This window comes from Halyomorpha halys, unplaced genomic scaffold (genome assembly GCF_000696795.3).
Source record: "Halyomorpha halys isolate HHAL.00 unplaced genomic scaffold, Hhal_1.1 Scaffold354.1, whole genome shotgun sequence".
Lineage (NCBI taxonomy): Eukaryota > Metazoa > Arthropoda > Insecta > Hemiptera > Pentatomidae > Halyomorpha > Halyomorpha halys.
The window spans coordinates 379620-391058 of NW_027111517.1; the positions used below are offsets into that span (position 1 = coordinate 379620).

At 33.3% G+C, this 11439-nt stretch overlaps 1 protein-coding gene across 1 annotated transcript in view; it reads right to left on the reverse strand.

The window, feature by feature from the left end:
- Positions 1-11439, reverse strand: part of LOC106681635 (ankyrin repeat and SAM domain-containing protein 1A) — a gene marked incomplete at its 5' end in the record, with an annotated part of 95805 nt that overhangs the window by 60463 nt on the left and 23903 nt on the right. The window contains one exon of the mRNA XM_067049565.1: positions 5339-5501. Within this exon, the coding sequence (XP_066905666.1) occupies positions 5339-5501 (163 nt within the window). The remainder of the gene's footprint in view (positions 1-5338; positions 5502-11439) is intronic.

Below are 11439 nucleotides of genomic sequence, written 5' to 3' on the forward strand. Positions count from 1 at the left end.
AATATATATATAAATAATACATTTCTCCATAAAACATTAAAATAGAATCTAGCTATTTTTGTCAACATACTTGTTTTAGTTGATTAATTTTTTTGGAAATAAAATAAAATGATTCAACGAGATTTTTTAATAATTTTTGATTTGAAATATAATTGTTTTCATCAAACTGATATATATTTTTTAAATCCTAGGCCAATATATCTCAGGCCAGATAACAATATCTGAGTTCATTAGTCATTTACGTTCTCTAGGATAGGAATAGAAAACAATTTTAGATGAAAACTTAAAATTTCATGTATAAGTGAAATCACACATTGCCCAGAAAGCAGCTAAATAAATATCATTGATAGAAACCTGAATCAAAATATCTTTTTAATAAAAATATATAAGATTAAAGACAAAATCATTTTCCAGAAAATGTTATTTTTAAAGGTTTTGACTGATTTCGTGAAATGAATTATTTCTTAACAAGTAATAGATATTTTTTGACAAAGTCTAAGAAGAAACTTAAAGAAAATTAAACTTAAATTTAAAATTCGTTCGTTCGGAGACAGGCGGATCGAAATGTGACACTAAAATAAATTACATGAAACCACATAATTTCTAGCTAGTTTATAAACAAACGCTCTTTAAAAAAAAAAAAAATATTGTTATTATACAAATCACCTCACCAACATGGCTATAATAAGGAATATTTAAACATAGAATTATTCTTTTCAATACCTAATGAAAGTGAAAACAAAAACAAAAAATATTAGTAACAGTGATATGGGTACAAAAATCGATTATTATAATTAAAACTAACTTTATATTTTACTTCTAAAACAAAGTTGGGTTATTTACATTAGAAAAATCGAACTATTTATATTCTGAGTTTAGAAACAATTAAATGAATAAGACTATACGAATATATGTACGTTTTAATATTAAATTAATAATTGTACTAAAAGTAAAGTATATAATTAACAAAATTACTAAAAGAATAAAATTTGAAATATAATTTCAAAGTGACAAATAATATTCAAGAAAAAAAAAAAAAGTGTTCTGTCTATACAAATGAGAAATGCAGAAATGTTCTATCAAAATTAGAAAAAAAAAACAGCTAATTAACTGAAAAAATAAAAATAAATGATGCATGGATTACCAAAGCAAGGACTGCGCACACTCACAGAGAAAGACTGACTGACGCCCCACCACTAGTTTCCGCTAAGCACAAAAGACTTCCGGCTATTCTTGAGCAGGTAGCGAGTCACAAATCCCACCACTTCCAGTTCTCGAACCTTCATTAGCACAATAACATTTTTTTCTGTCAAGTGATAACGAACTGCAGTTGTTGAGAGGGGGAGGGAGGGGGGAGAAAGGAAACAGTGTTCCTGTGCCTCCCCCCTCTAAGCTCTTTGAGGTATCCTCACCATTATCAGTTAGCAAATCTAGCCATTATCTCTGACCTACTTCATATTCCGATAAATTAAAAAAAAAAACCTTATCGAAACCCGTAAAGAGGTTAATTCTGAATCTGAATCCATGCTAAATAAAGTTAATCATTCATGACGAAAAAGTCTATTTGTAAAGAATCGTTTTAATTTTTTTCACAGACATAAATCACTATATGATTAATTTGATCACATAATTAGAACTTAAACCCGGCTTTAAACTTGGGATGGCGTTAGTTACTTTGTTACCAACCACCTTTTTTGGTATTTTACAAAAATGACGCGAAATATCCCAGTTGGATGAACATACTGTCCCCACCACATTAATGTAAGGAATGTTAAATTCAGAATTAGTCACTAGTCGAGGAAAACAAGTTATAACGGAATGCAGATACAACTAAATCTTTCCTCATCGGCTTCAAACCCTTCTTACGTTCTCTTCCTTATTATCCTTTACTTTTCCTACACAACAATCCTATTCCACTTAATAACTCTCTTATAAACCTCGGGGTCACCTTCGACCAACACCTATACTGGAGTAATTATGTATCCGAAGAATCCATTATTATACTCAATAAGATCCATAATTTCCTACGTCAGTTACTTGTTTCTTCTCTTATTTTCCTCCATTTTGATTACAATTGCCTAGTTTTAGGAGGACTCATTAATAAAATTAAAAGAAAATTAGGCTCTTATAAATTGCTTCATAGGATTCATTTTTGGGGTCCCCAGACGGATGCATTTCTTTGGTTATTATACTGTGTTACAGAGGTTTAATCGTTCTATAGCAAAAATTAATTTCAACTTAAGTTGCCAGGGCTTTTATTCAATGTTACGATCTTCATCAAAACTACTGAGACAATTACGCTTGATAAAGTTAAAGATGAAATATACAAACATATAATATACAGTAACAGTGTTTCTTATTTCACAAAATTAATACAAAAACATCACTAAATATATGCGTTTTCTTCTTCCCCCTCCTTCAACCACAAGAAACTTCCTGGGAGTAACGCTTTAAGGCAGATAATACCTGATCACGTTAGCTATATATGAAACATATAGTATGTATAACGTAATTAATATATATATATATATTCATATCCTAGTTTTCAAAGGAAATAAACGTTTTAAAATCCCATGTATCCAACTAGTTATCCTGTGTATCTCACGAAACGGTTTGTCTGAGTGTGTATGATATCAGCCTAGCGTAAAACAGAAACTGGAATTAAACATTAAACTTATATCCCTTAGATATTACAGTAACTTTGTCGCTAGAATCGATCGACCGATAGAGTCATTTAATATAATCGATTTTACACTTCTATACGATTTCCTCCAACACGGCCCAAATGATTTTGATTAAACTGATTATACAATGAAATGGTCTTTAATGTTGGCTAGGTTTTATCCTGAATTAAATAGTATAATATTGCTTTAATGTCGAATTTTCAAAATAGTTTGGTTTTTTATAAATAATTAACTATCTCTCATTGCTAGTAGTAATAAAGGTCGGATTACAAACTATGAAATAATTTGATAATTAATTAAAGCAGGAAAAAGTTGGTCTAGATGAAAACAAGTATCAGTAAATAAAATACAAATATCTAACATATAAGTTACAATCTCTAAGAATAAAAACTCACAAATAAAGAGAATTTATTAATAAATTAACAGAAAGGTGCTATTCTAAACTGGCTTGTCATCTGGAAAGTAGCTCAATAACAAGAACCACAGAAGAAAAATGGCACTATTCAGATGTGTTCAGGATCAAAAACATGGTCTTACTAGATGTCAGATGAAAATTTCTCCTATCCTATGAAAATCCTAAAAGAAAAATTCTCAGAAGCAGGTAGTGCTAAGCGAAAAATAGTTCAACATGGAGAAGTTCCACAAACAGAGAAGTATATCCCTTGCTTGATGAGTCTTATGTAAGAATTGTGGAACACGGTAGAGTACACTGGGCAGGTCATTTCGGAAGAACGGAATCCTATAAGATTCCAAAGAAATTCATTAATGAAGGTATATATGATAACAGCCTGAAAGACCATCCGATTCATCGGGTGCGTGTCGCAAAAGATTTTAGGAATCTGCTCAGAGTTTGGGTTAGGAGGACAGCTGCACTACACATATTAAACTGGTGGAAGTTGCTTGAGGCAAGGCCGAGTAATGGGTTATCAATTGATTTAAGTAGTTCACTTTCTCATGTATGCGAGTTTCATTCACTTTTACCAATGCTCGATGATTTGTAAATCTCTAGTTGACATGTTGTAATATAATAGTTTTTTAAGCACTGATATTAATCTCCTCTTCCTTTCCGTGATGAGTTATAATGTTAGGGATGGTAAAGAATGGTTTGGAGTGGTTAAGGTACGATTAAGCGAATGCCGCGAGTGTAAAAGACGTCAATATAGCAATCACGAGTCAAAAGCTAGATTGAACCCTGACTCACGGAACGAACCTCGACCTTCCCACTCTGGCTAGAATAGGTTAGATAACCACTGGCTACTAACCTATTAGATAACCAACTCGAATGTTAGAAATGATACGAAAAAGTTAGGGTTCAAAGACAAATTTATGGAGTAGAACCAGCATTTCTACCCAATTTATGTCGTTGCCCACACGTCCTAGACAATATTCTCGAAAACAGATAAAAGTTACCCTTAAATGTGGATAATTGAACAAAAACTAAATTTATAACCACAAAACCATTATGGAGCAGAAGTATGAAGAGAGTAGTAGATTATTGATGTAGTCAATCTTTATTTAAATACAATACTTTTTTTTATGTATTCTCGTTTTTTTAATAATTTCTATAACTTAACACTTCAGGTGTATATTAAAGTAATATAAAAGTTGTGATACAAATAGAAAAGAACCAATTCTACAGATTTGAAAATTTCTTTTTGTTTATGTTTATGTTAAAGAACAAATCCATGAGACCAAGTAACCACAGTTTACACTATCTTCGTAAATTGTTTGAAATACGATGGGAATATACACCGACTATCTTTCAATCTGTGCGACAATCCATTACTGGGTTCTGGCCTCCTCAAACATCTTCTGCCAGTTTATTCGATGAAGTGTACTTGTCCTCAAACGCCGAACTCTTAGAGGGGTTCTCCAACAACATCCACCGATCGAAAGAATTGGGTAGTCTCTCAACCTGATATCATACATATTTTCAACAAAGCTTTTTTTGGAATCTCACACCCCTTTTTACGACATGTCCTGCCCAGCGCAACCAACTGAGCTGGCTGATTCTTACAATATCAGAATCATTTGGCAAGGTGTATACATATGTGTATACTACTCCATATTGGGTCATTTTTCAATGGGCCTTAAATGTGTCTCAGGACTTCTCTCCAACTGTTAGGAGAACTTTTCATCCGGTTTCTAGAAAGCTGTTTCTGCTCTATACGTAACCATTGATATGATAAGTTTCCTTGTTCTTTATATTTATATTTAACTACTTACCAGGTGACAGTATTTTGAAGACAGTCCAAAATAACATCTACAATTTGAAACACTGAGATAGTTATGCACTTATAACAAGTCCGGGATTTACATGAAAGAAGAATTGTACCATGTTGAGCTTGGAGTAACATCTTTTTTGTTCCTCAACAAAAGGAGAGTTGAGGAAAAAGATACCTCAACAAATTTTTTATACATCTTTATGGTATGAACCTTTGTACGCAAATGTAAACTTGTTAAAAACTGTGAAAGGGTAGTCCTATGTTTAAAAAAAACATATATAAGGTTGATATTGGTTGTTGTTCAGCAGATTGTCCCGATACTGGTTACCCTATATTACGTATACTTGTTAAGTCAAATTAAAAACTACCTAATTCACAACTTTTGAAATACATATTAAATAATTTATAGAGTGAAGGTGTGCAACTTACCTGCGAACGGTGCATCCCCCACGTATTCTTCAATCACGTAGTCAGCCGGACTTGCGGTGCCCTGGGAAGGAGCTGTAGGGCTGGGATAGACCAGCAGCAGTAGTTCTTCCTCCGTCTCGGTCTCCATGTCTCTGGATCTCCTCTTCATCATGTTGCAGTACTCCTACCAACAATAAACCACTCAAGGTCCTTTACCTCACATTATTGACAGCATTTTGCGTTAATTTCACATGATGTTTCCAGTCCGAAGTCATCATATCATTTATACTCTAACAGACAAATGCAACATTAATTAAAGAATTCGAGTTTTGGTTTCGAGCAGGGTCACTTTCTAAATTCTATAATTTCACCAAATAGATTTTAAAAATAGTCATGAAAGAAAATAAAAATGAGAAAATTTAATTTTTAACTCAGTAAAAATAGAGCTGACACTGACGGACAGGGAACCCCTCGACCCTTGTCAAGTTTCAGGGATCTATCAGTAAGCCCTCCTAAATTTAAGAGGGCTCAGACAAGGGATAGCCTCTCCCCGGTATCGCTTAATGTAGTCCTAGACCAAATCATGAAGTGCAACGATTGGGACAAACAAAAGCACATCAAAGTAAAATGTCTGGCATACGAAAACGAACTGGCCCTAATAAAGGAAATTGAAAGCGAATCAATAGAGCAGTTGAACAGTTTAAAGGAAATAGCTGAAAAGACAGGTTAACAGAAATCGTTTGAGAAAACGGAAATAATGACATCACAGAAATTATCAAAAGAGAAAGTATGGAAGAATTAAAGTAACAAATAGATTCATGTACCTGGGGGAAATTATATGTAGCAATAGGCCAGAGAAAGAAAGCATAAAAGAAAAAAATAAATAAATTGGAAAGAATAAGCTTTGTTACAAGCAATTTATATAATACAAGGAGCCTGCAAAAAACGCAAAGATAAGACACTACAATACGATCGTCAAACTGTTGATACTGCACGGAGTGGAAACTGCCTAAGGTTGTTGGGGATAGAAAGAACAATACTAAAAAGAATTTATGGCTAAAAGAAGACACAGAAAGGCTATAGGTTGAGATCTAATCAGGAAATATACAAAGAGGTAAATGATTTGGAAACGGATAAAAAGATTAAGGTACGGACATATGGTGAGGATGCACCCAAAAAGATTAAATAGAGAAATCTTCTATAAAAAGAGAGGATAAGGGATCTATAAAAACAGATGAGGGAAGAAACTGAGAGACTGAAAAAAACAGACCAAGACTGTTTCGATAGGGATGACTATGGGAGAAGACTAAAAGAAATTAAGGTCCTTGTGGGGGAGAGAGGTGCGAGAAAAGTTGTCTCGTAGACCGAAGAAAGATGGAAGGAACAATTGTATAGAATGAGGAAGAGGTGAGAGGAGAGAAGAAGGGAGATAAAGGGCATGGAATGAAGTGAAAATAATGATATAAGTATGATCTTAAAGGCAGTTCCGTGAAGAAAAAAATGAATCGTCAAATGAATGCAATGAAAGAAATTTCTACATAATTTATTAAGTAAATGGAAGAAGGATACTACCCCAATCTCCAAATAAAGTATAGTGTTTTATTCATAAACGTTAATAAGGCCCGTCGTCCCATACGTTGGAGAAACTTGGACCCTAACCAATAAAAGCATTAACCTGCTAGACAGGTTTAAAAGAGTAATTGAATGGTAATTGGCGAAGGAGGAAAAATGGAGAACTTTTTGGTCTGTATAAGCAATGTAGCATCTCCTCGTACGTAAGGATACAAAGGCTTAAATGGCTTGGCCATGTAATGAGGATAAGCGAGGAAAGAGTGGCTCATAAACTGTACAATTACGTTCCGGATGGTGTGCGGCAACGTGGTAGGCCGAAGGGCCAATGGAGGGATGCTGTGAGGCGGGATCTGCGACAACTTAGTTACCCTTGCAGAAGATAGAGAAAGATGATTGGCGGCCGTTGAGCAGACCAACGGCAGCTTCATGCGCCTGCTGTGCCAGTAAAATAAGAAGAAGAAGTTTATTTCATTACTTCAGGAGGCCGAAAGATAGATCATATAAACTGTTGAATATAAAAAGTGAGATTATAAAATCACCCACAAACAAAACCTCAAACAGAGCTCAGTGTAAGCTGCTTTCATGAACAACATAAACGACTCGACAATGTGGGTTTACTTGGGAATATTTTAAATGAACTACAGTAACATTATTTAAAAAACAACCCTCTTGATCATATAAATAAATAAATTATACATACATAGATGGATTATTTTAACTATGAATTAAAAGAAGGACCAGAGTGGTCGAAAAGGTTAGGCACTGGCTTTCAACTCCAGAAACCAGATACGTGTTGGGCTGTGTTAGATCTTTTATCCTGTAATATCAGCCGTGACACTGTATAGATACTCGCCACTATCAAGTTGGACAGTACCTGATGCCTCATCCCCCTGCTTGTTATTGATTAATAACTACTGGAACCAAAACCTCACAGAGGAAATAGTGGCCAACATTTATTTTATTTAGGTTAATACCAAACATATTCTACCTATGAAACGAACTTGCCACATTACAAGGGCTTATTTCCTTTTTGTGAGTGTGTATTTATATAATTACTTATTCGATTGTTTTATACACGTAAAATATTTTTAAAGCTCATAATAATTTATAGGATATTTTTACAGTTTGGTGATAGTCTGAGAAAGTCTTTCCATGGAAACCTAACAAAATTAGTGTAAAATTATATTTAATTTAGTTAATAAGATGAAGGTAAAATGGTGGGAACAATCTAATATTGCTTCATTTCCTTGCTTATTAATGATTACCAGCTACTGAACCCTAGACCTCTAATTGGAAATATTGGTATAGATTTATTCTATTTAGGTTAACCCCCAAAAATTCTACAAATGAAAGGAACTTGCCACATTATAATGGCTTATTTCCTTATAGTAAAATGTGATAAGTACAAAAAAGAACCCAATACTTTGTTTTTATTCTTTTAAACTAAAATAAATATTAATTGATACTACTTTTATCAGGTACACATGTAAATTGTATATATAATTAAAGCATTCAAATAATCACTTATTGTTTTGTTCTATTTTATACATGTAAAATATTTTTAAAGATCATAATAATTTATAGGATATTTTCGTGGTCTGAAAGAGTCCTTGTCAAATTATATTAATTTTAGTAAAGAGGACGAAGGCAAAATATTGGGGAAAACCTAATTGCTTCATTTCCTTGCTACTTACAATTTAAGAGATAGTTCAAGATGGCAGCTTCCAATAAAGGATATTATAAATTTCTTCTACTTTGGGTTTATGATACATCAAACTAGTTGCTTTCTTTGGGATTAAGAATTCAAAGAACTAAACAGTTGAAAAGATCAAAAATTATTACTTTAAATTATGGAAACAGATATGCGGAGTGTGAAAACATAATTCAAGATGAATGATTCGTTTAAAAAAAAAAAGTTATTTGTTTGTTTTCGGGGGGAGGGACGCCTAAGTAATTATTGATGAGGGAAAAAAAAGAGGAGATGTAGTGGACGTATGATACAAGATGTTCAGTCCGACTTGGATCAAGCACACGATAAGGCTAATTTAATTTAAAAACGAAAACTAAACTTTCAACACATATAGCAGTGTTTTAAACTCGGATTTTTGCAAAATCATTCATACAATAATGATTAAGTAATACGTAAGCCCTCTTACTTTTTCAAAATTTGTTTATGTTTCCTAATTTTTCTTCTTACTTGTCCTCACCTATTGTCTTTCAAAAGGAATGATTTAGCACAAGGTTTAAAACGGATAATGGGCTTCAACTTATCCTTTTTCCCTAAAAAACAGGCATTTACTTTGGACATGGGCTAACCAGATTCATAAGGTATTGGTTATTTATAGTACCTTAGAGTTATTTAAAAAAAACCGCAATACAGGATTACATTCACTGTCAGCTTATGACTTCACTGGCCCTTTTGTAAAATAAACAGACTTGCTCGAAAGTTTCAAAATGCGCTACTAATGATGTTGAATGCCGTTTTTTAATTTCAGGCGCTTTTTAAATATTGCTCGATTAAAGTATCTTAAAGTCTCCTCTTCCCGTTTTAAGCTAATATTTCAAAAGTGATATAGGACCGTCGCTCTCCGGGGGTCTTAGCTGAGCGGGTCGGACGGGGAAGGATTGCGATGGAAGCCACTATTGAAAGCAATGTAATCTTCAGCGACTCCCAAGCCGTAATACAAAAATTAACAACACCAGGTCCCGCAGGGTCACCCACGGAAGAAAAGTGCAGAAACATGCCTGCTATCATGAAGAAAAGAGGAAGGGTTATAGCTCTGCAGTGGTTACTAGGCCATGTTGGTATAGATATTAATGAGCAAGCTCGGTTGTGCAGAGAACCAGTCTGTTCTACCACTTTCCTAAAGAACAGTAAAATCACTTATAAGCTCTTATTGTAAGGACAGTACAAGCGCTAGACACAAAGTTCAAGCGGAAGGAAAGAAGTGGGAGAGCCTACTGCATAAGGATAAACGAATCTCCGGCAATCTTAGCAGAGCTGAGGGAGTGGCCTGTTTTCGGTTAGTAACAGGACATGATCTGCTCCAATAACTACACCTCCGTCGAATTGGCATCGTAGATTCCCCGAAATGTCCTCAATGCAACATGGGAGACATGGATGGAGTTTTAACGTGTATTGGTCTAGAAGATGTTGAGCAGGATTCGGAGCAACTAAGAGTAAGAGTAAAATTGTATTGGACTGCGCGAGGGAAAATGGCGTAATAGCCCACTTCCAGTGGCGTAGGAAAAACAAATAAAAGTATTGAATGCTAGGCTGATCTTGTTAAATCAGCAGGTGAGAACAAATACTTTGTTAGATAAGCTTATTTGTCAAGTATATATACCTAACACTTTGATTGTCGATATTGGCAAGGCAAGAAAGCGTTTAACGAAAAAGGAGTTTTATGATGAAAACCACCAACAAGAGATGCTCTATAACCAGTAATTGAAACAACAAATCTGCAGGCTATGATACAAAATAAAAAAACAAAAACATAACGACCGATACTTTTACTAACCAGAAACTCCAAACGAGTATGGCTGGAAGAAAGTTGAGGATATGTTCACGCTCATATTTTGAATGAAATCCTGTGATCCAGCATTGCTTTACAAAGTCAGTAGGTGAGGAAGTAAGCAGAAAAGATTATCAGTCGTGAATGTTTATTATCTTCTTAATTGAAATGCACGGAAATATCCAAACGGAATGTTGAGGAACTAAAGTTATGATGATGATGATGTCGAATATAATGATTAATGCCTAGGTTTTAAACTATAAATGCTTAAAAATCTAATTATTATTATTATTTTTTGCATCATTTTAAGTTTCTTTTTGTATTTTTTAACATACCTCATATCTGATTTCATAATTTAAAAAAAAAAAATATTTGACCTTCTAAACAATTCCATACAATTCTTTGAATTCTTAATCTCTACAAAAAATATATAAATGTATACGACTTTCATGGTAACTGATTTTTCATTTAAAACATCTTTTTGAGGAGAATTTCATTTGTTATAGAAACATTTATCAAATAAACATTACTGGACAGTTTTTCATCATGAAAGTCGTGTAGTAAGCAACTTTCATAATAACAAAACTTGCTTATTCATACAAAAAAAAAAAACTTTTATTTTTTTAAGGAGGATTTCATTTCTTATACTTACATTAAATATTTCGTTTTACGTATTATTTAAGAATAAGTAGTGCATTTTGGAATTTATTTTCGCTGAAATTCTGATTATATGATTTTTGAACAAAAGCGTATCTCAGCTTATTCTGTAACAGCTCTCAACTTAATAATTATGGAATTAAGTTCTTCTTAAAGTTAAACTACGAAGTTTTTCCGAAAGTGGAAACTTTGTAGTCCGATAGAGTGACAAAATAAAATCGGGAATAATTAAGGATTTACGAAAAACAAAAGTTATTTAACTGTTATTATGGCCGCTTGAAAACTTTCATTAAATTTGAAATTTTCAAACTTAAAATGCTTTTTTTTTTTTTAATTCAACAAGAAACGTGACAATTAAGAAAAAGAAATATATATATA